Source organism: Lepisosteus oculatus, chromosome 2 (assembly GCF_040954835.1).
Source record: "Lepisosteus oculatus isolate fLepOcu1 chromosome 2, fLepOcu1.hap2, whole genome shotgun sequence".
Taxonomy (NCBI): domain Eukaryota; kingdom Metazoa; phylum Chordata; class Actinopteri; order Semionotiformes; family Lepisosteidae; genus Lepisosteus; species Lepisosteus oculatus.
In genome coordinates this window covers 75,418,964-75,443,889 of record NC_090697.1, presented here as the reverse complement: position 1 = coordinate 75,443,889, position 24,926 = coordinate 75,418,964, and the positions used below count along the sequence as shown (strand labels likewise).

The 24,926-nt window shown below is 52.4% G+C and overlaps 2 protein-coding genes across 3 annotated transcripts in view; one reads left to right on the top strand and one right to left on the bottom strand.

Moving 5' to 3' along the window:
- The first annotated feature begins 879 nt into the window (after positions 1-879).
- The window catches only part of hcfc1b (host cell factor C1b), a 40,653-nt gene continuing 16,606 nt past the window's right edge, over positions 880-24,926 (top strand). Inside the window, exons 1-12 of one of the 2 annotated variants that reach the window (XM_069183622.1) lie at positions 880-1,120; positions 11,351-11,554; positions 18,271-18,419; positions 19,163-19,323; positions 19,608-19,816; positions 20,293-20,377; positions 21,486-21,592; positions 21,757-21,936; positions 22,325-22,681; positions 23,528-23,679; positions 24,077-24,271; positions 24,681-24,905. In XM_069183622.1, the coding sequence (XP_069039723.1) occupies positions 11,353-11,554; positions 18,271-18,419; positions 19,163-19,323; positions 19,608-19,816; positions 20,293-20,377; positions 21,486-21,592; positions 21,757-21,936; positions 22,325-22,681; positions 23,528-23,679; positions 24,077-24,271; positions 24,681-24,905 (2,022 nt within the window). In that variant the 5' untranslated portion in view covers positions 880-1,120; positions 11,351-11,352. Of the gene's footprint in view, positions 1,121-9,164; positions 9,965-11,350; positions 11,555-18,270; positions 18,420-19,162; positions 19,324-19,607; positions 19,817-20,292; positions 20,378-21,485; positions 21,593-21,756; positions 21,937-22,324; positions 22,682-23,527; positions 23,680-24,076; positions 24,272-24,680; positions 24,906-24,926 lie in introns of those variants that run through there. The other variant, XM_069183617.1, reaches the window with a different exon arrangement.
- tmem187 (transmembrane protein 187) lies at positions 1,727-4,263 on the bottom strand. Its single transcript, XM_015367623.2, has one exon. The coding sequence runs from the start codon at positions 3,962-3,964 to the stop codon at positions 3,200-3,202; it is 765 nt and encodes a 254-aa protein (XP_015223109.1). The 5' UTR covers positions 3,965-4,263; the 3' UTR covers positions 1,727-3,199.

Genomic DNA, 24,926 nt, shown 5'->3' with positions numbered 1-24,926 from the left:
AGTCACTGTACACACACACACCTGGAGTACAGAGTCTTACTGGAGACACTTTTGCAGACACAGGTGTGTCACAGGTAGTGCTCATGTCTTCACTGGGGCGTTGGGAGCCCTAATGAAGAGAACTCTGACAGGGTGAGCTGTTGGAGTGAGGGGGGTGTCTACACACTCACAGGTAGACATGTACACACACAGCACGTAAGCACAGGTAAACATACACACACAGGCACAGCAGATGCACACGGACACACAAGCAAGCTCTCAAGTGTGCATGCTCGCCAGCGGCTGCACAACTCGATCCCGGAGCCCGGAGTCCCGCGGCAGGGCTCGTTAGGAATGCGGTCTAACTGGGATCCTCTCCAGCGGCGAGTCGGGTCTCCCGGAAAGACCGAGAGCACGTGACTTTAGCGCACGACGAGTTTGGCACGTTGTCAGCCGAGGTGACGTTCAAAACCACTTTCATCCCAGGTAGTAGACGCCGTCTCGGTAGCCAGGCAGTTTAAACATTTCTGTATTAAAGCGTTGTCTTTGGCTTCAGAACTGAGTGGTGTATCCGCCGGGCTGCACTCCTCTTGAGCTCTGAAACTCCGAGGTTGTGAAGTGGCACTTCTGTTTACGTGCACTCCACGGCGAGGCCTTTCCCAGCTCCGGCCCGCTGATTGTAAACGATGCTGCTTTTTCCTTCAGAAATCCTCAAAACAGCGCAACGCACCAGGCTCCGCGCGCCGCTCCTCGAGACGGCGGAACCTGCAGCTCGCGGGCCGAGGCTCGGGGCAGCGGGCGACGGCCGAGCTCGCGCCGGCGCAGGCGCCCGGGCGGCCCGCTGATTGGAGGGCCCGCAGCTCTCGCGTGCGCTGCCTGTTGTCAGTGTCTCTCTCAGCTGATGAAGAGCAGGCTGGCACGTGGAGGCGGTGTGCTGCCTACAAGCACGAGCAGGGGAGGGCACGGGACGGGACGTCACGCGCTTCGGCAAATACAAAACACGCAGCACGCAACGCACGGCGCACAGCCGGACCGCAAACACGCCGGCGGACGCACAACTTGCACAGAATCTGGAGAGTCCCGGGGACACTGATATAAAAATGCCTCTGAAGTTTGCAGGAGCTGTTCCAGTGGGAATGCGGTAAGCAGAGCACAGGTTGTATGAATCTCTATATCCCAGTGAGTAAGGTGACGCTTCTGAACCTGGTAGATTTTCTGGATGGGAGTGAGCACAGTTATTGTTGTTTATTATCAGTGTCGTTACAGTGCGAACATAAAACCTAAGAGTGCTGATCTTATAAAAACAGCCCCAGACTTCTCACAGTCTCTGGCTGTATAAGGGGGACCACCCTGCAGCCTGACTGTGTCCGATCTCAGCAGCTCATCCAGCCTGTCTGGGTTCCAGCTGTGGGAAGTGTGGGGTGTGGTGGTGGACCAGTAGGTGGCGCTTTGCCCACTGGACCATGATTTCCAAACCAGTGCCTCAGTGTGGTGACCGGGACGCAGCATGCTGTCCTCTGGATGAGACGTTAAGTCCAGGTCTCGCCGACTCGGCCGTTAGAGAGCCCCTGTGCGCTTGTGAGAGCAGCGGTGTTCATCCTGGTGTCCCGGCGAAATTCCTCTCTGAAACAGGACACCCTCACCCTCCTGAAGCTCCCCCAGGTCTGTGAGCGGGGCTGGGGAGCCCCATCTCCCTGTGTGCAAAGAGCTTTGAGTTCAGGGACAGAAACGTCTTCCATTCCACTACTTAGCACATAGGAAAATCTTTATTTCCATGAAGATACAATGTCTCTGACACACTTTGGGGCTCTTATCTGGGGGGGGGGGGTCTGCTGTTCTCTCTTATTTGGGTCTGACTTTTTATGGAGTATCTGAACTGTGAGATTTTCAGCTTAACCTGACGTTAGATCTGTGGACGATAGCGTCACTTCAAATGAGGTTTACACAACAGGCGTCTTTGAGAGCATAACAGGTTTTTGTCTGATGGCCTTTACGAATCAGTCAGTTACAATATCAGGGTTGGGCTGTGTGTCCACGAGTTTCCATTTAAACTGGGCTCTCACTGAGCTCAGGACAGCAGGGGACAGGACTGGACAACTGCAGACACACTGACTGACCCTGCAGGACCAGGACTGGACAACTGCAGACACACTGACTGACCCTGCAGGACCAGGACTGGACACAACTGCAGACACACTGACTGACCCTGCAGGACCAGGACTGGACACCACTGCAGACACACTGACCCTGCAGGACCAGACTGGACAACTGCAGACACACTGACCAGCCCTGCAGGACCAGGACTGGACACAACCGCAGACACACTGACCAGCCCTCCAGGACAGGACATCACTGCAGACACACTGACCCTGTAGGACCAGACTGGACATCACTGCAGACACACTGACCAGCCCTGCAGAATCAGGACAGGACATCACTGCAGACACACTGACCCTACAGGACCAGGGCTGGACATCACTGCAGACACACTGACCAGCCCTCCAGGACATCACTGCAGACACACTGACCAGCCCTCCAGGACATCACAGCAGACACACTGACCCTAAATGACCAGGGCTGGTCAGTGTGTCTGCAGTGGTGTCCTGCAAGACCAGGATCGCTCACCCCTGGGTCACTGCCTCTGTCTTTTTGAAACCGGTTCTAGGCACAAGAACACTAGGCACAATGAGGCCACAAGAGGCCGCTCTTGTGTTGGCAGAAATAGGTCTGCCGTTTGCGGGAAACTTTACAGGTGTAAACAATCGCGCGGAGGCAGAGACCGAGGTGCTTCTATCACTCCTGCTAGGGGCGGCCGGCCGTGATTCGCTGTTGTCCCCCAGGAATAACTTACGTAACATGCGTCCTCTTCTCACGTATTGAACGGTATTTTAAGATGTATACCTTCATCAGGGAAATAAAATCAGAACATTTCTGAACAAAGACCGATGACCTTAGCGACGTACCACACAACTTCAACCACTACGCTACAATTTATTCGAGCGATCTGCAGGTCTGCTCTAAAACGGATATAAGAATACTGCATTCTAAAAATCCCCATATTCTTTAAAATGTATGTTTCCATTGCGGGGGGGCGTTTAAAACGAAGAAAGCCGGCCATCCCAGACAGAAAATCTTGGAGAGATTGGAGAGAACCGGACTCCGGCGCTAAAGCTCGGCGGTGCTCCGGGGAGGCTGACGGGTCTGGACGGTCCGCAGAGAGTCAGTCCGCCCTGGCCGCCCGTCTCTCTGCGGCTCGGGTCAGATGGGTCAGGAAGCGGAAACTGTAGTGGAACTGCAGGACGTCGCACACTTTGGACCAGAAGTGGCCGGACAGGCGGCGGAAGCCCCGGTAGCGGGCCAGGGGCAGGTCGAGCAGCTTCAGCGCCACGAACCCGGCGCACGACAGCAGGGCCAGGCACAGGTAGCGCCGGGACAGCGCGTCTCCCTGCCGCCGCTGGACGCGCAGCCCCTGGCCGGCGGCGAGGGCGATGTGGAGGCCCAGGGCCGCCTCGAACCCGCGGTCGTGGAGCAGCGCCAGGGCGAAGCTGCCCAGGGAGCACAGCTCCGCCGCCAGGCAGAGGCGCGGCTGCCACCCGTGGGTGATGTAGCGGCACCACACGGGCACCCAGGCGAAGATGGGGAGGGTGAACCACTGGTCCAGCACGGCGGGCAGGCGGGCGAACGTGGCGAGGCGGGCCCACTGCACGGGGCCGTAGGCGATGGCCATGGAAGCGAAGACGTCCTTCATGTAGGCCGCCCCCTCGCTCGTCCGCTCCGCCCGCAGCCAGAAGAGCCCCAGCGCGATGTAGCCCACGTTGACCAGCGAGTTGCACGGCATGGCCAGCCAGGCCGGCAGCCCCGGCACGGGGGTCTCCGCGTAGTGCTCGTAGCCGAGCTCCACCGCCACCGAGTCGAAGAGGCCGCTGGCCGCCACGGCGAGGCAGAGGGCGGCGGGGAGCGACACGTGTAGCAGCGCCGCCTTCATGCCTGGAGCTCTCGGGCTGCCGACGGCCCGGCAGCCGCTGCGTCCGTCCTGCTGCTTTGCGAGCGGGGTTGCACGGTATCGGCAACCACAGGCCAATGCTGCCGCTGGCTCTGTTTAATTTCTACCCCTTTTTTAAAAAAAAACTCTGCAAACCGGTACGTGCACCGCTGTAACCAGGTCTTTAAAAGCCTCGGTAGTAGATGTTGCTTTAGGTATTTGTTTGTTTTGCGGTTAGCTCATCGGCAGCCGGGTTGTTGCTCTGAAGCGATCGCTTGTTCTTCCGGGGACTTTTTTTTGTCTTGCCAAATGGGCGTGGTCGGGGTAGTTCCTACCCTCCCATTGGCTGAAGCGCGCTCTGTTCCAAGTACCACTGCCCAATAGTAACACAGACTTGGGTGGCAGCGGGGCTTCCATTGGCTGTTTGCGGAGATCCCTCCCCCCTCCCCCGGCCTCCTTTGGACCTGCCCGGTCGGTCGCAGAATAAACACCTGGGGTAAATTCACAACTTGGTGTCGTTGCTGGAGTGGGGCAGCTCGATTCGTGTTAGTGAATAGAGTCGTGTGATTTTGGGAATCTATTAAGTAGAACTGAATCTACGTCCCCAGGGAGGGAGGGAGGGCGGCCGTGAGGATGTGCAGTGTAGTGGCAGGTGCAGACTGCAGTGCTGCTCTCTAACCCAGCGGTTTCCCTGACGACAGGTGATTCCCATCACCAAGGAAACCTCAGGATTCTGGCAGAGCCGTTCCCTGTGCGCTCTGTCCCTGCAGCCAGCCAGGCCTCTCTCTCGCAGAGGAAGAAAGAGATGGGAGGCCAGTCCTGGCTAAAACTCTGTGGCGCCGTGTGCAGAGCCACCACACTCCCTCTGCTGGTGACACTGGGTCCTGGCCTGGACTTGTGGCTGCTGGGAATCCCAGTGCACGGTGTGGAATTGAATGGGTAATAATAATAATTATCCATTATTTGTATAGCGCCTTTAAAAGTGACTATGCAAAGTAAGAAAAAAGGTACACATTTAGAGCAGAATTGCACAATTTCAGTGAGGGTTTGGAATACAGTAGGAAAGCAAAGGGCCAGCAGACACAGAACCAGTCAAATCCAAGCCCTTCTGAAGGAGAAGGTTTTGAGTCTTGATTTGAAGGAGCTCGGGGAAAGGGAGTCTCTGCTATCCTTCGGGATATCATTCCAGAGCTTCGGGGTCCTGTCACCCATAAAATGTAGACAGGCTTGGGGGGACGGACAGGAGAGTTTGATGAATAGAGGTTGCGAGGTGGGTTGTGGGGTGATAGTTACTCAGAGGGGTGCTGAGGTGTCAAGCTATGCAGAGCCTTATAGGTGAGCATGATTTTGAAGTCGACACAAAACCTGATGGGAAGCCAGTGCCAGGACTCCAGCCTATATGGATAAGGGTGTGGATTTAGGTACCCCAGTGAGTAGAGCGTTTCAGTAGTCAATTTGAGAAAAGGCAAAAGTGTTGACCGGCTTTTCAGTGACAGTTAGCAACAACATAGTCTGGTGATATTTCTAAGGTGGGAAAAAAGATGTTTTTACAATATGACGCACACGGGGTGGTGGTGGGTGGATCAACTTTCAAGCCTGGATCAAAAATCACCCCCAGGTTGTTTAATTTAGATTGAAATTCAAGTACAGTGCCACCCCCAGATAGGGTTACTGTACTGCCTTTACAAAGTTGATGGGAGGTGCCTCGAAGCATGACTTCAGTCTTGTCACACTTTAAGGGAATTTTGAGTCTTCCATGTTTTTATGTCAGAGATGCAATTAGAGCAGAGATGGCCACAGTCACACTACAGTCACAGATTTAGTATGGACATAGATTTGAGTATCATCAGTGTACAACTGATCATTTAGACTCTGTGATCTTAATAGCTGACCAAGTGGGAACATGTAAATGCTTAATAGTAAGGGGCCAAGTATTGAACCCTGAGGAACACCAGACTTAACGAGTCCAACTTCAGCACTGACACCCTGAAGAGAGAGAAAGTGCTGGCAGATCAGTAAAGACTTGAACCACTTAAGAGCAGTGAAAAACTCCCAACATAATCTCAAGATGAGAAAATAAGATGTCAAGGTCAACAGTTTCAAAAGCAGCATTTGGTCAAAGAGAATGAGGATAGAAAGAACCAGAATCAGAAGCCATCAGAAGAAGACTGTTAACAACTTTAAACAGGACAGGGCATATATATATATATTATGTTCTCCTCCCCAGTGATAGCTGACGTGTGGTGAGCGTTCTGGGGCACTAAGGCTGCCGTTGCATCATCCAGGTGGGGCTGCACACTGGTGGGGGTGGAGGGGATCCCCATTACCTGTAAAGCGCTTTGAGTGGAGTGTCCAGAAAAGAACTATATACAGTAAGTGTAAGCAATTAAATTTAAATTATATCGTATGGATATATGCATGTGGGATGCATACAGGATATGCATATAAAGGAACAAGTAATAGGTTTATTCCATGCTGAAAAAAAGTTTCGGTTGTGTTTTCTTTCTTCTTTTTTTCAGCATGGAATAAACCTATTACTTGTTCCTTTGCAGCCTACGCATGCTGACGCAGCTCCCCACCTGAACTATATATGCATATATGCATGGATGAATATATATATATATGGATAAGGAAGTGGGATAGTGTGGGATGTGGATGGAGATATAGATGTATGGATATGGATGGATATATAGGGATATATGGGTGTAGGAGTGGGATAGTGTGGGATGTGGGAGGTAAGGACAACAGCAGTTGTCACAGTCAGGGCCTTCTTGCAGGTGGGCTCCACTGTAGCTGTTTGTATTTTTAAGGATCCTCAGGTTGGATCTTGGAAGTGAGGACCATTGAGGGGGAGAAGGGAAGAATGAGGAGGTTTTGTGTGTAGCGGGGGGGGGGGATTGTTATTTGTTTGTTGTGTTTTGCTGGAGGAAAGCCAATAAGAAAGATTCAAGGAGACATGGAGTCCCTGTCTTGCCTGCAAACCTTGTTTTATAAGTGAGCGGGACATTTAAAAATGACAAAAACCCACAACTCAACAACACTTTATGTTGGAACCAAGAACAGGAAGATGACTCTGCTGTAGTGCAGGACCACAGCCCTGGGAAACTGTGTCAGAAATGTATTTTACTCTCGCTGCCTCTGTCTGCAGTGACTGCTCCACCACACTTTAATTTCCAGCCTTAATAGAATATTACCATCAGATCAAGGGAACTTAATCTCTTTTGCAGTAACGAGGGGAGTTTACAAGGGCATTTATTTTGATTGAAATATGTAAAATATGGGAGAATGGTGACTTCGCTGCCTCGCAGCGCCGGGGACCTGGGTGCGATTCCTGGGTTGCTGTCTGTGTGGAGTTTGCATGTTCTCCCCGTGTTTCGTCTCACAATCCGAAGACACACTGATGGGCTAATGGGTGAATTAGCTTCTGGGGAAATCGGTCCCAGAATGAATGTTTGTTTCTGTGTGTGCTCTGCTCTGGACTGGCGTATTGTCCAGGCTGTACCCTGCCTTGTGCCTGTTGCTTGCTGGGATAGGCTCTGGATCACTGCACTGTTTGGCAGCTTTGCCCTGTAAATAATGCTTCGACTTGGATACAGTTCTGAAGGATGCCGAAATTTAATATTTAGCCACAGGGCTCAGTATTATTGTGGTGAAAATACATTCTAGTAATACTCAGGAGTTTGCACATTTTGTTATGGTAGAGGGTGGTGGTGGATAGGCCTTTGTATTTCTAAGACAGACTACGCGGTGGATCCAAATTCTGGTATGGTGACCCACACAGCTGTTGTTTTTTTTCAGCTGTTCCCCGAGTTACACAATCAAATCCTCCATAGACTTGATAATAATAAGGTTAATTCGGACTGTTTGTTCCCAGCTCTTAAACATGTTGGAGCTTTGAACATTGTATCGTGTAACATAAAACCCCAAGCTTGTCACTAGAAACAAAATGCAAACATTTTAATGAAGCAACTTCTTAAATCACTTAAGCTTCAATAGTTAAGTAATTAAGGTGGGCCGGACCACAAATTAGCAGCTGGGTGGGTCACCAGTACCAGGACTGGGAACTGGACTACAGGATATAGATGTAAATGGAGTACAATCACAATGTAAGAACATACTGTAATGATTAAAAATGAGAAGAGGGTCATTTGAGTTATCAAGCTCCTTTGGTAATTAGCTACTATTTTTTTTAAATTTGAGCCTATCTCAATGTCTGTTTTGTGCTGGGCTGCTGTAACGCCTTAATTTCCCTTCGGGATGAATAAAGTCTGATCTTATCTCTTATCTCACTAACTGATCCAAAGATCTTGTTCACCTGCTTCCTGAAAGAAGCCAGAGAATTGGCTTCAATAATGTAATTGTTCGACTTGTTCCACACTCCTACTACCCTTTGTGCAAAGGTGCACCTCCTATTCTCAGTTTTAAATGCTCTTCCCTGTAGATTCCACTTGCATCCTTTGGTTCCTGTGTCACTGTAGATTCTGAATAAGATCATAGGGTTGAAGGAGTGGAACTGAGAATTTTTAGTCTTAATCCATGGACACAACAGGGAAAAGTCATGGAAATATTTTAAATCCTGCGAGCCATCACCAGAGTGCTGTTTTGGGACCCGTAGTGGCACAAGAAAGTCATTGACATGTGAAAGTCAAGAGGCTGTTGTGCGCTTAGAATGAAAAGCAGGAGATAGTTCCTCACACAAAGAGTTGTGGATGCCTGGAACAACCTACCTATACATATCAATGCAGAATCACTTGCGTACTTAAAAGCTTTAAGTCCTCGAAAGATTAAGTCTTTGGACAACAAGCTTCTAACAAACAAGGAAGATGAGCCAAATGATATTCTGCTGTGTGTAAACCGTCTCACTTTTATAATGCCCTGAGATCATAATAATGGATTTTGTGTTAAAAAAGTTAATAATTTTTTCCAGATAAAAACTACAGATTACAAAAAAAATCTCTCATTTGTCCAGATCACCTTGAAATGCACTAATCTGTTATTTAAAATGTGATGTCATTATTTATATATGTGGCGCATAACAGACACGGTGCTGGCACAGTTTAGCTTCTTTGAACGTTAAGGTCGGATTCCTGCTGCGTCTTGCTTCACGGCAGTCATTGCGTTTTACCTCAGAAGAAACCCATTGACAGGACCCCTGCTGTAAACGGAGACGGAGGCGGGGAGTTGGCCGGGAGAGGGTTTCTTTTGACAAAATGGCGGTCCTACACTAGGAAGAAAACACAAATTCAAATCTGCTTTTACGAAATGGTGGAAAGCGTCGCATCTGTTTGAATCGCGCTTCGGGAAAACATCAGAGGCACACAAATAACTACACGATATTTTGTCCACCCCATTAAGCCGATTCCATTTCCTTTTGCTGTATATTTTACTGTAAAAGGGGGAGGCGGGGACGGGTTCGGTTGCTTCTGCGTCGGTGTGCAATTGTTTTAATCTTCATAAAATATGAACAAAACGCACTGTACCACCGGTCAATCGAACTTCGATATAAATAAACGCGGCACTGACAAGAAATAAGCCCACTCTTTCTGTAAATTATTGCTTAGTGCCAGTACCGGTTTCCCGCCCGCCATGTTGAGTAAAGTTGTCATCGCCATCTTGAGTAAGGGCATGTGGATTTCCTTTGTTTACTGCACGGCAACTCCCATTACATTGTGGAAAAAAAACTAATTGCTAAATAACTTAACTTTTGAACAGTAGACGAGTGTTGTTAAAGGAAGGTGACGATGTCTGATAAAAATCCATCCAAGCGGGGGTTTTAAAGCGGCATGTTGTGTTGTTTTATTAAAAAAAAGTTAACTTCATAGCTGTCCGCCATTTTTGTTGTGGGTGTAGGGAGCTGTCTGTCTTGTTGTTTGGTTGTCAAGAAGATGGCGGCTCCCAGGCAGGCATGAGAGAAGATACTTCTTCACAAACCGACGTTACCCGGGTTATTTGCACCAAGTCCGGTCTTCGAGTCATTCTGTTGAAATTCGCGACGTGACGAAAGTAAGTGCTTTGGGTTGGGGGGAAAAAACCACGCGTGTCATTTTGTTTGGGCCGTTTTATTTTGTTATGGCTAGCGCCTCCGCCATTTTTCTTGAGGGAGGCAAGAATGGGGCTGTTTTTGTCGACAAGATGGCGGCTTCCACCTGAGAAACGTGAAAAGAAAAAATAAATAAATCAAGTTATTTTATCCATCCGTGGCCTGATAAATACGCATTGGTTGTTTTTTTTGTTGTTGTAAAAATGACATGCTAAGATAACACGAAATAACGGAAAAGATTTCGGGAGGGAACTTAGCAAGAGAGGTGCAAAGCGGAATTTTGTTTCTGCAGGGGACTGTAGAGATGATGGTTTAATGTGAACCTTGCACTAGCGGGCTGCAAGGTGCCTTAAAATAAGACCCGGGTCGTCAAATAAAATTGAATGGGCTCGTAGCGGGAAAGAATTGTTTCGTGTCTGGAAGTGGCAGAGGTGGACGAAAAAGAAAATATTGTTTATGAAGCAGCGCATCCCGCCCCCCTGGTAAATCTCTCGGCGCTCCATTCAGGCTGGAGAGAGAGAGAGGAGGGGATTGTTGGGTTAGTGAACAAGATGGCAGCTCCCAGGGAAGCATGAAAATAGCCTTTCTGCAGTAAATAAAACTGCCGTCACACACTAACGCTTCTGTTCAGGCATAACACATTGCAGCTCCCGATTATTAAAAAGCGCTTGGGTGGTCATTACTTTTGTTGCTGTTTTTAACTTCTGATATTTTCGCGTGTGTGTGTTTTTTTTTTACCCTCGCTTGGTTTCGCTTTTTTATTTTTTCATTATTTTTTTTCTCGCGTTCGCCATTTTTTAGACTGGCGAAAGGAAGGCAGGTTTGTTTGGCTGCTACAAGATGGCGGCTCCCATGGAGTGGCACTGCTTTTCAACTGGAGGGATTTAACTGCGGGGACGGGGCGAATAAATGCGTTTTTCGAGGGGGGAAAGAGGATCACAAATTGTCTGAGGGACTGTGGCGTTCAGTGCCCAGGATTTTGAGCGCCGGTTGTGCAGCGGCTGGGTTACAGACAAGCCGGCTTTTTTTCCAGATCTCTTGCAAAGCATCTGCCGCTGTTTTGTAAAATGGCGGCACCCATGGACTTGCATCTTCCTGAATATTAAACCGCAAAAATAAACATTCTGGAAACTGAGTTTAATGTGTGCTGTAAAGCCCAGCGAGGAAGGGGGTTACAGCATTCGAAATATTTCCGATTTTTTTCCACATGAGATGCGCTTTTTCTTTTTTCCCTTTGATAACTTAGTTTCCGAGTTTTATTGGTTTCGGTAGACTTTACGGTATCGTATCATTTTTTTGCTGGGATTAAACAAACAATTCCGGGGGATTTTTTTGTCTGTTTTTTAAAGAAATGTCTTCTTCTGGTTCCGTGGGATCTGGGACCACTGGATCGGGCTTCGTTCTCCAGCCGCGCTGGAAGCGGGTTCTCGGTTGGTCCGGCCCGGTTCCGAGGCCGCGCCATGGGCACCGAGCCGTGGCGATTAAGGAGCTGATGGTGGTCTTCGGAGGAGGCAATGAAGGCATCGTGGACGAGCTGCACGTCTATAACACAGGTGAGAGCAGTTACACTGCGGACATTATTTATCAACACGGACGGAGACGCGGTTGAGCTGACCTACCTAGTAACTGTAGTCATTTTTGCAGACAGGGCTGCAATAGTGTTCAGGCTTGGTTGCAAGCTTGTTCGTACGCATTTCTTTATCTGTATGTGAAATATTTAGGACTTGATTACTGGTATTACCAGTGCTTCTGCATTAACGTTTTTCCTGGTATAGCCGGTGTAGTAGATTTGTTGTTGGCCTAGATAGCCGTGTAGGAAAATACATGGTACTGTGACCGTGCACGCCTAGTTTAAAAAAAACTCTGTAAGTCAGACAGGTCTGAGAAATATTTTATTTTCATATACTTTTCAATATTTCGGGACAGGTCTCTGCACGTAACTGTAAAGGTGGATTTTGGAAGCGATTGCAGAAAGAGTCCACATTGTACTGTGGACTGAATCGTTTCGGTCTAGTCAGATAGCAGCGAGTGGACGACCAATTTTTCCTACCAACCTTAGTTAAAAAAATAAAGGCTTGAGTTGGCAGTGGGTTTTAGTAGTGAACGTTTTGGTCTGGATAGGTATCTGTAGTAGCTTGAGATGTATTTTAAAACGTTGATTTAAAAAAAAAGAGTCGTTAGGTTCAACCGCGGCAGCAGCCGGGCTGGGAAGAAAATGCCCTAAGAAAAATGGCGGGTTAAAAGTAAAATGGGCGACACCATGGTTACCGTGGTCCGAGGTGCATTCGGCGGTGCCTTATCATTTTAAATTTTTCTCCCTCGGTTTTTACCGGCCCGGTGGTTTGGATCATTTCTGATTAAAATTAAAAAGCTTATTAGTCGGAAGGGAGCCACCGCGACTCCAGTTCCGTGGGCTTTGTGCTGGGCGTGTGAGCGATACCCCCGCTATTTCGGGTTCCTGTAGTTTATCGCGGGCGGCGCCATTTTGGAAAACCGTGACTAAGGTGCCGGGAGGCGGGAGGCGGGGGGAGGTTTGGCATGGTCGGTTCATACAGGCCCCGAATCTGAGCGGTACCGGCACTCACGGCTGCCCTGCTCTCCCTCCCGGTGTTATTTACGGTTCTGGCTTCCCTGTGTGTGGGCCCGGAGGCGCTATTTACGGGTCTTTGTCCCGGCATCTCTCTCTCTCCCACTTCCAGATTAGCCCGTAGCGCCAATTTAGAAATGTCACTGCCCTAGGCATCTACCTTAAAATAAATCATTTTCAGAAGAACAACGTATTAAAGAGTATTTTACAACACAACCGATAAGATTTCTTTATTACTGTACTATCATCATTTATAACGCGTTTGATTCTCCCTTAATTTTTCGCACATAGTTACATGATGCCGGTTACGCCGTCTTTTTTTTTAATTTGACGTTTGTCTGAATTTCCCCTCGGCGTTAAGAATATTCGTGTTTTTTTTTTAAATATAAATTGAAATCTCTTTTAAGTCGTATTTTTCGCCTATAGCCGTGTACGTCTCAGACGGTGTTTTCCTGCGGTGCAGTCTCCCCCCAACACACAAACACACACACCCCCGTTTTGGCGGAATCTCATTTTCAACCTCCGGGAATTTGGGGGTGCGGTTTTCCTCCCCCCCCCCCCAAAAAAAATGTTCGTTTTGTGTATTAAAAAAATAAAAAATTTTAATTAGACCCGTTTTGGCGCCAAAATCGGTGACAGTGGCGCTGTCAGAGGCCGGAATGACAGCGCTGTGTCATGCAGACCGCCGAGCGCAGCGATGCGTCTGCCATTGTCTTCCTGCAACAATAGGCCGCTCATTGAGATGCGCGGCGCTAGCCGGGACCTGTGGTTGGTGGCATGCATCTTAATTGTGCATGTATGCTGCAGGCACTTGAATTTGCGATAAAAATCATTCTCGGTGGCGATTGTGCCCACACGCACTCACAAATCTAGGGTGTAGGTAGGAGGAGTCGGGCAGCAGCAGCTCGGAGCGCTGTATTGAATTTGCGCCCTAGACGGGAGGCTCACGGGTTTCAATCCTAGCTGAGATGCTACAGTCCAGGGGTGAGAGGCACTGCGCTGGAGGGGGTCTGCGGGTTGCCATTGTTTAATGAGAATTTGTCCCGCAGCAAAAAAACGAGCCCGCAAACGATGGGAGGACATTCTCGGCTGTGATTTGGGTGTTTGTCGTGGGCGGCATAGTGGGGCAGCAGCCCGTGTTGCTGCCTCGCAGTGCTGGACCTGGGGTGCTGTCTGCGTGGAGTGGGCATGTTCTCCCTATGTTTGACTGGGTTTCCTCCTGCAGTCCGAAGACATGCTGATGGGTTAATTGGCTTCAGGGGAAACTGTCCCTGGTGTGTGTGCGTGCTCCATGATGGACTAGTGCCCTGTCCAGGGTGTCCCCCTGTGGCCCTGACTTGAAAGAAGTGGTTAGAAAATAGTTTGTAGTGATTTGGCTCCAGGATCTCTTCCAGCCATTTCTTGAGTGAAGCCAGAGCCTGTTCTAGACTCCCACAACCCTGCAGTTTTTAACAGTTTCCAGTTTTTATGCTGCACGTATAAGGAATGTTTCTTTTGTATGTTTGAAGGATATGCTTTTTTAAAATGTAGGTGCCTTTTTGTTGAATAGTGTCCCCATCACTATACCGGGGCATTAGAACCCACACTGACCGCAGGGTGAGCGCCCCCTACTGGTCCCACTAACACCTCTCCCAGCAGCAGCCTTAGGGGTTTCCCAGGAGTCTCCCATCCAGGTACTGGCCAGGCTCCCACCTGCTGAGCTCCAGTGGGCGGCCAGCTGTGAGTCGCAGGGTGATACAGCTGCTGGCTCGACCAGTTTTGTGGTCACGGCAGCTGAGAGGACGCGGGCCTGGTTCCTTCTCTCCGGCTGTACCCTTGCTGGTACGGGCTGAGCTCGCCTGTTTGTGCGGACACAGCTGGAACCCGTTGCTCCCCCCTGCTGTTCTGTACCGAGCCGCGTACCTGTCGCGGCACGGCGCCTGGTTTGCAGTCTAGTGTCCCCATCCCTATACTGAGACATTAGGGACCCACACAGACTGCAGGGTGAGCGCCCTCTGCTGGCCCCACTAACACCTCTTCCAGCAGCAGCCTTGGCTTTCCCAGGAGGTCTCCCATCCAGGTACTGTCCAGGCACGGCGCTCGGTGGGCATGACGCCCTTCTGTGTGCTGCAGTGCTTTGCAAGAACTGCACGCCTGACCGTCGGTTTACGTGCCTCAGCTTTTCACCGTCCCGGAGCTCGTGAAAGTGAGCCACTGCCGCACATCTTTTAAAAAAAAAACAGGAGCTGGCTGCAGATTGCAGTGCCGGAGTTTCAGGTGTTGAGCTAGAAAGATGTGTGTGCACCTGCTCTTTTTTATTTATAATTTTCTGTGCTTGTTCCTTCCACTGAAAGCTGAATATGCTTTATGCTGTGTGTCCCTTACGGTGCATTGTTGCGCTCATCTCTTTCGCAGAATATTTTCCTGTTATGTTTTCTACCCCTGTGAAATATATAATATAAATATTAACAGTCTCGATTTTCATAGCAAGTGAGTATTGCAATTCGTTTAGCACATAAGCTAAAACTTGCTGTGCTGAAGACACTAAGGTATTTGTCTGGGGGTGAAGTATTCTGTGCTTTCCAATTTCCCATTGGTTATCAGGAATCCACTTATACCTGGTGAGGGTCACGGTGCTCCGGCGTCTATCCCAGAAATACAGGAAATAGTCTTGCCTTGCTCCTGGGACACTTGTCTGTTGCAGACCTTTTAGTTATGCTATTCAAAATATACCCTGGCTGTGGAGGTCTGCGGTCTGTGTACCTTTATTTAGTGTTAGTTCCGAGTGCTTTACACCTGGTGTTGCTTTATGCATGTATGTTACAAAAAAAACGTTTCTCTGTCTGCCTGTCCACTGTACAGTCCGTGTATATATGCAGAAGGGCACGCGTGTGCATGTGTGCAGATTATTTTTCTCCTTTGTGAAGAGTTTGGCCTCGCACTCCTGTCCGCTTCTCTAAGGCTTTAGAAGTCTCAAGAACATAAAAGCTACAAATGTGAGAGGACTGTGAGATGGTGCTATTTTTATAAATTTATAGCCAGCAGCTGTATGGCCCTGCAATTCACTACTTGCAGCCCACTGGAGTTCAGCAGGTGGAAGGCTGGACAGTACCTGGATGGGAGACCTCCTGGGAAAGACTAAGGTTGCTGCTGGAAGAGGTGTTAGTGGGGCCAGCAGAGGGCGCTCACCCTGCAGTCTGTGTGGGTCCCTAATGTCTCAGTATAGGGATGGGGACACTATACTGCAAGCCAGGCGCCGACCTTTGAATGATATAAAAAAATAAGGTCCTGACTCTCTGTGGTTGTTAATCCCAGGGTGTTTCTCGATAAGAGTAGGGGTGTTACCCTGGCGTCCTGGCCAAATTTCTCCCTGGCCTTTACCCATCATGATCTCCTAATAACCTCCCTCTCTGAACTGGCTTCATCACTCTGCTCTCCTCCCCACTGAGAGCTGCTGTGTGGGGAGTGGACTAGTGCACTATGGCTGCTGTCCAGGTGGGGCTGCACATATATCATGGTGGAGGGGGGAGGGTGTCCCTATTATCTGTAAGGCATTGATTTAGTTGTTTATCAATCTGATCTCATCCAGCCAAATATAAGAAACATGTCGTTTTCACATCTCGACACCCTTCCTCCTAGCATGGAATAAACCTTTAGCTGTTCCAGAAGAGAATTTGTGAACTGCACGCCGGGGAGCTGTGGCCATTTCACCTCGGGGTGGAGGAGAGAGGACCCGCGAGGCGGCCAGGCAGGGGGGCTGCGCTCCCAGCTCGGGGGCAGCGGTTGCACTGCCTCCTCGAGGGGGGTGGGGGACGTGGGGGTTTTGGTGTGTGTGCGCGTTGGACACACCTGCCGCTCGGTTGCGTTTTGTTTCGGGAACCTTATCGCGCAGCTGTGCTGCTGCAGAAATAACTTTGAAAAAAGAAACTGAAAAAATAACGACGCACTGAAAGCGGCGAATGTTGCGGGGTGGGGGTGGAGGTGGGGGGAAGCACGCGACTCTCTCTTGTCTTTGTGCTCCTGCGCTCTTAATTCATTCATCGCGAGCTCCAGGGTCTCCGTCTATCGATGCCCATTAGAACGTGTCGCAGGTGCTTTTGCTGCCTGCCTGCCCTGCCCTCCACGTGGGCTTCTCTGAGGTTTCTGTGCTGGTCTGCGGCCAGTCGGGGCACCTTGGTGTCCTCCCGGTGAAGCTGCTAGAGGGGGGGGGCGCCGCCTCTCCCGGTCTCTGCAGAGGGGCTGGGGAACAGCGCCGCGCCGCTCTCCTCTGGCACCTAGACCGGCGTCTCGCGGGCTCGAGATAAAGCAGCAAAAAACGGAAAGAGAAGAGAAGAGACGAGCGAATGAGGAGGAGAGCCTCGCTGTGCAGCTGTCCTGCTCGCTCTCTCTCTCTCTCCTCTCTCTCGCTCCCTGTGTCTCCCTCCCTCCCTCCCTCCCTCCCTCCCTCCCTCCCTGTGCGGTTTCAGACAGGAAACTTGTGCAGTGCCGGCGGCGTCGCTATCTGTTCCGTCGGGGCAGGGCTTAGCGAATCCCCGTTTTAATTGGCCGCCTCTTTGTTTTTGTTTGAAAGTAAACCCTTAACCACAGTGAGTGCATAATGTCCTCGGTGCAGGTGTATGTGGACCCCCCCCCCCCCCCCTCCCGTGTTAGCGTTAACGGAGCTTGAGTGGAGCGTGGGCCGGCTTCTTGGGGGGTAGCGGAGAGTGGGCTTCGCTCTCTCGCCCGTCCACCCCCCCCCTGGCTCTGGCGTCACCCCTGGGGTTGTGGCGGACCAGTCGGCTGTGTGTTTGTTAAAGATTCGGCCGCTGCCAGTTCTGTGACGGGTGCACCGAGTCACAAAGTTCAGTTTGAAATCTCTCTCTGTGACCACTTGCCCCGAGTTACTTTTTCTTTCCCGTTTGCGTAGCTGGCTTCCCACCGGTGAGCGTGTCCGCATAAATCTGCAGTCCGAATTAATCGGCCGTGACGGCCCGAGCGGATGATACAGGGCTCGGTAGGCTGATCCTGTTTGGGAGTCTCGTCGACCCCTTGTACCCTAGACAGCGCAGGACCTGCTCGTTTTTTCGTGGTGGAGCGATTTTGAACAGGTTACCTTTTGATCAAAATGCCCTCGTTCGCCCTCTGTTTGAAATATGTCTCGGGGATGCCGCTTGTGGCTCAAGCAGGCAGTTGAATAAGTTGAAGGTCTGTAATACTGAAATGCTCCACACAGGAGCAGCAGCGAGTCTCGCAGCTGCAGTTAGGAGGACTGTGACCCAGCATCGCTCTGCAAGCGTTCAGCTGGAACCTGAGAGCTGCTCACTCAGACGGGCTCGTATGTTCTGTGATTTTATAATAAAAAATATACTCCTGGAAGACTGACGACAGATTTGTTCATGCTGTCATTACAACCGTGGCATTTTGAGTGGAAGTGTTTTTCGTGCTCCTGACTCTTCCTCCCCTGCCCGCTCCACGCCGACCCCCCTCGTCCTCCTCGCTCTTCCTCCCCGGCCCGCTCCACGCCGACGCCCCTGACTCCTCCTCGCTCTTCCTCCCCGGCCCGCTCCACGCCGGCGCCCCTCATCCTCCTCGCTCTTCCTCCCCGGCCCGCTCCACGCCGACGCCCCTGACTCCTCCTCGCTCTTCCTCCCCGGCCCGCTCCACACTGACGCCTCTTTTTGTTTTTTCCCCCCTCCTCCCTCCCTCCCTCCCGGTTCTCTCTAGCCACCAACCAGTGGTTCATCCCGGCGGTCCGGGGAGACATCCCGCCCGGCTGCGCGGCCTACGGCTTTGTGTGCGACGGCACTAGGCTGCTGGTCTTCGGGGGGATGGTGGAGTACGGAAAATACAGCAACGACCTCTACGAGCTGCAGGTAAGGGGGGGGGGGGGTGTGCCGCGCTGGGCGAGACCTGTCCTCGGAGGCGGGGTGTCTGCGCCCCAGTCGGCTGCCTCAGGGAGGCCGATGATGTCGGTGTGCTCTCGGCCCTTCAGCTCTGCCGGCCTTTCGTCCACACGGTGACGCCTCGTACGTCGTGCAAAGGGCATCTTCGTTTGCAGATAAATCTGCATTGAACCACACAGGGCTTGTGTGTTCCAACATAAACCCAGTGAGAGCTTTCTGCCGCGCTAGTCCAGTTTGCTAAAGCAATGCAGGTCCTAGAGCTGTTGGCGGGGCTGACCTGATCTGCGTTCTGCCGCTGTACGGGCCCCGGTGGTGACCGAGCACTACAGCCTCCACAGCTGTTAGAGCTCTGTTTCGTTTAGTTCAGCCCTTCAGGGGGAGCGCTGACCTTCTGGCTTTGCTTTAAAAGCTCAGTCTTTTAAGGCTCCTTCTAGCTGACGTTTTTAAAAGCCGAGCCCGTGTTGAATGTCTGGGGCTGTCGGTGTGGCAGATATCTCCCGTGCTGTAGGAGTCTATTTTTGGAGGCGCCTTGAATCATCCCGCGACACGTGGAGACGGTTCCGTTTTAATTCTGGCGCCGGCCCCCGGTGTGTGGGCTGGCTCGGGCCTCGAGCAGGAAGCCGAAAGGGGAGCTGTTGCTAGAGGCTGTCCCGTGCGGCTGGGCATCACGCCCACCCCAGTCCCTGACACTGAGGTCTGTGCTCCCAACTCAGGCGAGCCGCTGGGAGTGGAAGAGACTCAAGCCCAAAGCCCCGAAGAACGGCCCCCCGCCCTGCCCCCGGCTCGGACACAGCTTCTCCCTGGTGGGGAACAAGTGCTACCTGTTCGGGGGGCTGGCCAACGACAGCGAGGACCCCAAGAATAACATTCCCAGGTACGGGGGAGAGGGATGGGTGGAGAGATTGAGAACAGAGGGAGGGAGCAGCAGCAGGAGGAGAGGAGCAGTAGGAAGGGGAGCTGGAGGAGAAGGGAGGGCAGAAGGAGAGGGGTGGTCTCAGGCCCCAGGCACATGGGAGGTGGGAGATGGGAAGGTTGTAGAGATAAAACGGGGGGGTTTAGAGAAGATCAGATGTAGGGAAAGGAGAGAGAGAGGAGAGCCGTAGAGCAGCTCTGAGCTGGGCTGAGGCTAACCGGGCCCCGTGCCGTGTTTGTGCCAAGGTACCTCAACGACCTGTACATCCTGGAGCTGCGCGCGGGCTCCAGCGTGGTGGGGTGGGACATCCCCATCACCTACGGGGTCCTGCCGCCCCCCCGCGAGAGCCACACGGCCGTGGTCTACACCGAGAAGGAGAGCAAGAAGTCGCGGCTCGTCATCTACGGGGGCATGAGCGGCTGCCGGCTCGGAGACCTCTGGACGCTGGACATTGGTGAGCGGGCGGGGGGGCCGAGGGGCGGGGGGGAGGTCGTGGTTTAGGTCTAGCGCTTCTTGCTCCTCGGGACTGTGGGGGCACCGCCGCTGCCGCCCGCTGGCCAACGTGCCTGGGGCGACGGCAGTCGCTCGAGCCAGAACCCTGACCGCTGTGTTTGTGGCTCTCCGGAACCGGGGCCTGGGGCCTGGCGTTCTCTGGCTTTACAGATCTCTGCTTTCTCGCTCTTGCGGCGCACGTCTTTTTTTCAGGTTAATTCTCGAGATTAACTTCATCCCCACGAGGTTTAGAAGAAGCCAGAGCCGCCGCGTCGGGTCGCTGTTAGCCCGCGACCTGGCCTTGCGCGCTGGGGGCAGAGACGGGAGTGTGGAGGAGCTCCGGGCGGTCTGGGGAGGCCGAGCCGTGCGCGCGCTGTAGGCATGCCGGGGCGCGCCTGTGACGTGTTGTGACCTTTCTGCTTGCTGCCCTGTTCACAGACACCCTGACGTGGAACAAGCCCACGGTGAGCGGCACGGCCCCCCTGCCCCGCAGCCTGCACTCCGCCACCACCATCGGCAACAAGTGAGTGTCCCCCGGGCCTCCCCCGACGCCTTTCCCCTCTCGACTCTCTCCCCCCCCCCCCCCCCCGGAGCGGGGAGCATGGCTCACGTGCCTTCCAGCGAAATATCAGTACTGGGGTTGTAGTATGACTCATAAACTCAGGATTGAGCGGGGCAGTTCTGTCGTATGTAGCGATTGCAAGCTCCCTGACCCAAGCGATAGCTTCTGGTCCGGCTGTGTTGAGGGTGTTGATCCTCAGGAGTGGCCAGTCCTCAAAGTTTGTGCCGCATAGTTTGCCCCATCCCTCGGGAACACGGAGGTGTCGTTTCCCATATGTCCTGTTAGTGCCTAGCCATGCTTTAACAAGCTGGCGATCCAGCTAGTTTGTAAGACAATCTTTAGGGGAAGAGTATCGCAGAATCCTTGTCCATAGGTCCCAAGTCTAATAAGGCAAGGTCATCCCCCAGCCCATAAGCAGCAGCAGCAGCAGTAGCAGTGTTGCATCTTGTAGTCTCGTCTCATCAGATCTCGATGCCAGACTGGACCGGGTCGCTCTCGGTATTGGGAGGCTACTGAGGAAGCGCCAGGTTCCTGCTGAACTAGTGGACCAGTAGGGGGTGCTCTCTCCACGCCCTCCTCCCCCCTCCCTCCCTGCACCCAGGCCAGAATTCCTAAGGCACCGAGATGTGAAACAGGCTGGGACAACCTGGTCATTAAAAATCCCAGGTCTGCTTATAAGAGTCAGGGTGTGAACCCCCATGTTATGATTAAATTCTACTCTGGTCAGAGTCGGGCAATAGTCAGAAATTGAAGAATCAAAGCGAAGGGGATCCCCATATTCATACAGATTGTTTGCAGTGTAGGTGGGGTCCCCTAGTATATAAAGGCAAAGATTTGGGATTAAATCTATCAATGTGATTAATAATTATAACGATGGTGTCAATGCAAATAATAATAGTTAAGCTGATAGGTGTTTTATGCTGCCGGCATTTTAGTACGGTGGTGGTAATTTTGCTTCCTGTCCATCTGTTTGAAACAAGATGCATGCTGTGGATGTTGATGTAAAACCGCCTCATCGTCGGGTTGAGAAAAAGGAGCACTAACCTGGTTTCTCTCCCGCGCTCTGCAGGATGTACGTGTTTGGCGGCTGGGTGCCCCTGGTGATGGATGATGTCAAGGTGGCCACACACGAGAAGGAGTGGAAGTGCACCAACACGCTGGCCTGCCTCAACCTGGGTCAGCACGCACGCACGCACACACACACGCGTTCCTCCCCGCCCGCGCCCTCTCCTGTCCTGCGCCCCTACTCCTGCCCCTGCCCCCGCCGCCTCCCCGACTCGCCCTTCCCTCCTCTTCGTGCAGCGTTCCCGGAGTGACGTCCTTTCTCCCCCTCCCCCCAGACACCATGGCGTGGGAGCCCGTGCTCATGGACACCCTGGAGGACAACATCCCGCGCGCTCGGGCCGGCCACTGCTCCGTCGCCATCAACTCCCGCCTGTACGTCTGGAGCGGCCGGGACGGGTACCGCAAGGCCTGGAACAACCAGGTGTGCTGCAAGGACCTGTGGTACCTGGAGACAGGTGGGTCGCTCGCTCGTCCCAGTGCGCGGGGCCCGCAGGCTCGAGCTGTGGGGGAGCATTAGGGTGTGTTGGTTCTTCTTATTTATCTGGTTCTGTGTCTCCCTGTCTGCACCTGGGCTTTCTTACTGTTGTCAATACCCCGATCTGCTGTGTCCTTTCAGTGTGGATTTTCTTTTTGTTGCTGCCGCTGTTCTGTACAGCGCTTTGAAAACACACTTTTCAAGGTGCTATTTAAAAAATAGGAATAGGAATAAATACACATGTTACTGTTTAGTCCTCCAAGTGTTACGTCCACCCTCTGCAATGTGGGGTCGGTGCGAGAGTGATGCGCCGACCGGTTGTTTGACCGGCCGTTTCTTCTTCTTCTTCCTCCTCCTCCTCCTCGCAGAGAAGCCCCCCGCCCCTTCGCGGGTGCAGCTGGTCCGCGCCAACACCAACTCGCTGGAGGTGAGCTGGGGCGCCGTGCCCACGGCCGACAGCTACCTCCTGCAGCTGCAGAAGTACGACATCCCCGCCGCCACGGCCGCCACCTCGCCCGCCCTGAACCCCACGCCCTCTCTGCCCGTCAACCCCCCGAAGAGCCCGGCCCCCGCGGCGGCCGCGCCCGCCCCCGCGGCCCAGGGCCTGCCCCACGGCGGCATCACACTGCTGCCCCAGGCGGCCTCGCCCTCGCCCACGTCCGGCCTGCCCGTCCTGCCCAACATGCCAGGGAGCCCGCTGGCCGCCGCCACGGCTCGGGGGCCAGGTGAGAGTCTTTCCTTCCTCTTCCTCTTCCTCTCTCCTGGGCCTGCGCCGGTCCGAACGCGTCTGCGCTGCGCCTGCGTGAGGTTCTGAAGTGCAGAACTTGGACCATTACTGCCATATGTAGCCGGAACATGTACTGGTACAATGGAATTCTTACTTACACTTGCAGAAAGTCTCTCGATTTGTAAAAAAATAAATAAAATAAACAATCAACAAAGTGCAGGCAGTGCATCTAGAAAATATACAAGTAAACAATGCAGACACGTAAACCTTGACTGCAGATGTGCAATAAATAAAATAATATAACAGGGAGGTAGATGGCCATGCACCTCGGACCACACCTACACCAAGTGTGTTCGCCAGTCGCTCAGCTTGTGGTTGAAGCTGCTGAGGAGTCTGGTGGTAAGTGGAGCTGTTGCAGGGTGACGGCTCTCAGCCTGGAAGTATTGTCTGTTTTTTATTTCCTCTCGCCTATGGTTTCTTTCTTGCTGTGTTATTTAAACATGGATGGATTATAGGTGATGAGTAAGATTCTCGCAGTCAAATGTGTCTTTTAATCGCTGTAACCCGGTTCTCAAGATCTTGAAATACAGCCATGTTCTACAGTTTAGCTGTTGCTGGGTGACGGCATTTCACCCCGTGGTTTACATGCCCCCTCTTGTGGAAAATTGGTTTTTATTTTTAAATTTTGAGTTTTGATCATTTTTCTGGAAGTCACCTGCCATGTAGATTGAGGAACAACCGGTGCAGTACATCTCACGTGCGTGTGTGTGTGTTTCAATATCCTGAGTTACAGTGGGATGTCAAGGATTGTGTCGTCTTGACTGGTGTCTCGTTGTTCCCTCAGCCATCCTGAAGGTGGCAGCACCACAGTCCAACACTGGCACCTCCATCGTCACTGTGCGCCAGGCTAACCAGGTGGGGAAATCCCCCGTCACTGTGACATCACTTCCTGCTGGGGTCCGCATGGTGGTTCCTGCACAGAGCACCCAAGGAACGGTAGGCTTCCTTGAGTAATTAGGATTTGATTTTTTGCTCCTGTCTGTGAGTGGTTAGATCTTTGTCTCTGTGCTGTCATGAAAAAAGGAAGTTCGATATGCATGTGTCAGTTACAGATGTGATGATTTGCTGTTTACAAAGGACGTGCAGATTTGTGTAAATGTTGCAGTGGGATTCCACAGCATCTAGTAGTTTTGTGTCTAAACTGCTTAGTTTAAGAGACATGATACTGATTTTATGTGTAAGAATTTAGTAAATCCACGGCTCTCAGAGCCACTTTAAATGCAAACGAGGACTGTTTTCCCGTGCTTTGTCGTCTTAAGTTGCTAGGTCTTGTTGCTCTGTCATGTTCCGCGGGTACAAACGCCTGTTGACGCCCCCTGTCCTCCTCCTCCAGCCAATGGGGAGCAGCCCTCAGATGAGTGGGATGGCGGCACTGGCCGCCGCTGCCGCCGCCACGCAGAAGATCCCGCCCTCGTCGACGCCCACTATGCTGAACGTCCCAGCTGGGGCCACCATCGTGAAGACGATGGCCATGACCCCCGGGTCGACCTCCCTGCCTGCCACCGTCAAGGTGGCATCACCAGTGATGGTAAATGCCAGGAGCGGCTTGCCCAGAGGCTCAGAGCAAAGGGCAGCGACACCACCTAGAGCTAAACTTTTAGTACACTTCAGCCCTCAAGAACCAGAGTTATAAAAATTGAGCGGATTACTTGCTCAGATCGGCGGCAGCTGAGGTGTGACCAGTCTTTATCCACAGGTGAGCTTTAAGCGTCCTCAGGACCAGGTTTGGAGGCCCCTGCCGTAGGCGCACGCTGCTCTTCTTTTTGGCCGAGAAGTTTTGGCAATCCTGTTTCCCTGGGATTGCTTAGTTAAGTCGCGGAAAGAAAGGCCGAGTCCACTCAGTCAGTGACTCTTGCTCCACTGCCTGGAGTGAGAAGTGGCGGCTGTGGTTGTATGCGCGTTCTAATCCCCCCCCCCCCTCACTCTTCCGCCCCCAGGTGAGTAACCCCGCGACTCGGATGCTGAAGACGGCGGCGGCGCAGGTGGGCACCTCGGCCGCCTCCACCCCCAACACGCCCACGCGGCCCATCATCACCGTGCACAAGTCCGGCACCGTCACCGTGGCGCAGCAGGCCCAGGTCGTCACCACCGTGGTGGGCGGCGTCACCAAGACCATCACGCTCGTCAAGAGCCCCATCACCATGCCAGGGGGCAGCGCGCTGGTAAGACACCGGCGCTGATAA